At 40.1% G+C, this 3,651-nt stretch overlaps 1 protein-coding gene across 1 annotated transcript; it reads right to left on the bottom strand.

Moving 5' to 3' along the window:
• Positions 1-137: 137 nt before the first annotated feature.
• Positions 138-945, bottom strand: LOC143599008 (uncharacterized). Its single transcript, XM_077077080.1, has 2 exons — positions 556-945; positions 138-443 (listed from the first exon to the last, which is right to left on the bottom strand). The coding sequence occupies exons 1-2, from the start codon at positions 943-945 to the stop codon at positions 138-140; spliced, it is 696 nt and encodes a 231-aa protein (XP_076933195.1).
• Between the last annotated feature and the right edge of the window lie 2,706 nt (positions 946-3,651).

The following is a 3,651-nucleotide window of genomic DNA, read 5'->3' on the forward strand; positions in this document are numbered from 1 at the left end:
AGATATTTACAATGGATCTTTCTAGCATGTTTTAACCAGATTTTTCTAAGTCTTGGAACCTTGGACTTGCTGGAAATGTCCGGAAAAACGGGGCTGTTGCGATCTGCTTTTAGGCGGGTCGTGACATTCTCCCCCACCTAAACTTGCGACGTCCTCGTCGTGCCAGCTTCATGGTATTCCTTGATCTTGTCTCGGAACTGCCACAACGTATCCTCGGCTTCCCAACTTGCTTCGGTGCCCGGCAAGTTCTTCCACTTGACCAAGTATTCTTTGTGCGTTGGCACACCCCTTCGACTAACGGTTCGATCGGACAGAATCTTAGAAACTTCCCGATCGAATGATGTTACAACAGCGGTTGGCGCCGGCTTAGACACACCACGATTTGGGTCTTCCAAGTCTTCATGATAAGGCTTGAGGAAACTTACGAGGATGACAGGATGAATCTTCAAATTTGATGGTAGTTGGAGTTTATAGGAAACTTTACCAATGCGAGAAATCACCGGAAATGGGCCTTCGTACCTACGAACAAGTCCTTTATGAACCTTCCTTAGAGACTTGAACTGATTTGGTACGAGTTTCACCATAACTTGGTCTCTGACTTGAAACTCTACGTGCCTTGTTAAGAGAAGTCCGAGCTAAATCAGCTTGCTCGTGCCATTCCTTCAAGCTTTTGTAAGCAGCTGGACTATTTCCTTCGTATGATGCCGCTAAGGCATTTGAGGTAAGTGGCTGGTGTCCCGTGACCAGCTCAAAAGGACTCTTCCCCATAGCTTCACTCCTCTGCATATTATAAGAGAATTGTGCAACATCAAGGAGCTTCGCCCAATCCTTTTGATTTGCACTTACATAGTGTCGGAGATATAACTCAAACAAGGCATTAACCCTTTCGGTTTGCCCATCCGTTTGGGGGTGGAAGCTGGTTGAGAAGTTTAAGTCAGTCCCCATAATCTTGAACAACTCACACCGGAACTTCCCAGTGAATCGCGGGTCTCGATCACTAACAATTACGTGCAGAATCCCCCAGTACTTGACCACATGCTTGAAAAACAGCCTTGCCGTTTCAGCAGCGGTTAGTTACATCAGCAGGTGCAGGGATGAAGGTTTCGTATTTTGAGAACCTATCAACCACTACAATAATACTCCCGGAGCCTTCAGACTTGGGCAGGCAAGTAATGAAGTCCATGGAAAAGCTTTCCCATGGCCCCTTCGGAATGGTTAAAGGCTCCAACAATCCTCCTGGTTGACGCTGTTCGATCTTGTCTTGTTGGCAAATTAGGCAAGTTCGAACATATGCCTCAACATCATCCTTTAGACGTGGCCAATAGAATGTACCTTCGATGAGTGCCACCGTTCTTTTTACTCCAGGATGACCAGCCCATAATGAATTATGACACTCCTTCATGATTTTGCGCCTAAGATCGCCCCATCTTGGCACAAACAACCGGTTTCCTTTGGTGAATAACAACTCGCCTTTCACCCAAAAACGAGTTGTTTTGCCCTCCTTGGCTAAAGTGAAGAGATGCTTTGCAAACGAATCTTCCTTTAGCCTTTCCTTTATTTGGTCTTGGAGATCAAATGTGGGTCTAGTGATGGCAGCAACTTCAGCTTTTCGACTTAGTGCATCAGCTACCACATTTGCTTTTCCCGGCTTATTGATGTATATAAAAATATACATCTTTTTAGCATCAAATAATCTCTAAAAACTGCAACTTCTATCGTATAATATAGTTAAAATAACTACTTATCATGTTAAAATGTATTTTCAGGTGAATCCAAGCCTCAAACGAAGAAACGAATGAAAAGCCAAAGAAAAACCAAAGAAAACAACAAAACATGGGGTTGTGCTTCAGGAAACATGGGGCTGTGCTTCAGGAAACACGGGGCTGTTCTTTCAGGAAACACGGGGCCGTGCTTTTGGAAGCACGGGACCGTGCTTACCTTTCAGAAACGACAAAGAGAATTAGCACATGTCAGTAAAAAGCACGGGGGCGTGCCTCAGGAAGCACGGGGCCGTGCTTACCTTACAGAAACAACAAAAAGAATTAGCACATATCACTAAAAAGCACGGGGCCGTGGCCACGTCACATAAAAGACAAAACAAATCTGGCACATGTCTTAAAAATGCACGGGGGCGTGCTCATCAAGCACGGGGCCGTGCTTCACACTCCAGATTGCCTATAAATAGTGTCTCTTGTGCCATTTGAAGGGTGTGCATTGAAAAGAATTCTCTTCGGTTTTCACTTATAAAAACACACACTAACACTCACTTTGAAGATCTAGTGAAGAGTTTGAAGGTTTGGAGGTCATCACCACTAATAATCATCATCAACCATCATTACCATCATTAAGAAGAATAAGAATGATTCATCTACATTTGGTTAGATTGTTCCAAGTTTAATCATGTATTTGTTATTATCAATCATCTTAATTTTTATCACTATGCTCATTATGAGCTAAACTCTTTTTACCATCTAAAATCTATGAAGAAGCTTTGTTTTACTTGATAATTAACCAAGACATGTGATGTAGTCTAGTAAAGTACATGGTTATATTACAATTATCTTTTGATGAGAAATGTTTCACCATCTTAAATCACCAAATCAAAGTTGGTGGTTGTCAATATCTTTGTCAATCGTTCATGATCGATTCATGTTCTTGAAAGAGAGAAATACTTTGATACATTATCGAAACATGGATCCTTATATTGTACTTAGAAATGATGAGATATAAGTTATGGTGTATTTTTCTAAACCTTGGTAATCCGAAAATGGCTTTGCTTAGGATATCAAATTAGTTAAAGAAATCAAATGTTAATGGAATGTGTAATTATAACTTACATAAATCAACCAAGGGGAGGTTGTGTGACTAAACTACAACCACCCGAAGTTGTTAGAATTGGTATTTGAGAAATCGAAGTCAATCCTAATCTTTCTACTTTACGAAACTACTTGCCAACTTAAATCGACATCATTGAGATGGTATGACATTAGGAAAAGGTGGACTTTAAAATGCGCATACCATCTCCTTAGTGTCGAAGATGCTCACTTAAGGCTTAAGGAGCTATCTATCATATATTGCTACGGCAAGTTTATCACATGTCTACATATTAATTATCAATGCTAAAATGGAGTGGATTCTTGATCTTAGATGGTAACCTTCGCATAATTGAACAACTCATTTAGAATCTCTTTTCTCGGTCACCTATATATTATATATATAAGTATTTATATATCATAAAAAAGTTAAAAATCAACCCCAAAATGATTAAAACCTCCAATTGAAGTAAACAACGATTTATTATTAGAAACCTTTGTTTCCACGGATCGATACTTGGTTCTTACCAATACTATTCTACATATACGATAGGTACACTTGCCTGTTTTGTGTGTGTTTAGTCTTTGTAGAAATCACTTTTATAAATTTAAAACACGATCTTGTGCAAAAGCAAATCATCCAACCTCTTATAATTTTAAGACGCACGCGCACATCATACATCACTTATACTCCAAGACATAATCAAATTCCGCAAGGAAGTCTTGCCATCTAGCTTGTTTGGGACTTAACTTCTTTTGCGATTGAAAATAGCTAGTGGTAACATTATTGGTTTTGATAACGAACCTGGACCCGAAAAGATAATGCCTCCAAGTACGC

The sequence above is a fragment of the Bidens hawaiensis genome, unplaced genomic scaffold, assembly GCF_021521415.1.
Source record: "Bidens hawaiensis isolate Kalapana, Puna unplaced genomic scaffold, B.hawaiensis_p1.1 tig00051379_1, whole genome shotgun sequence".
Lineage (NCBI taxonomy): Eukaryota > Viridiplantae > Streptophyta > Magnoliopsida > Asterales > Asteraceae > Bidens > Bidens hawaiensis.

What these genes read in the sequence shown, in the direction of transcription:
- LOC143599008 (XM_077077080.1), bottom strand. Translation starts at nt 945, where the DNA reads ATGGGGACTGACTTAAACTTCTCAACCAGCTTCCACCCCCAAACGGAT. An exon ending in CTCGTACCAAATCAGTTCAA is followed by an intron (nt 444 to 555) that starts GTCTCTAAGGAA and finishes TCAAATTTGAAG; the next exon opens with ATTCATCCTGTCATCCTCGT.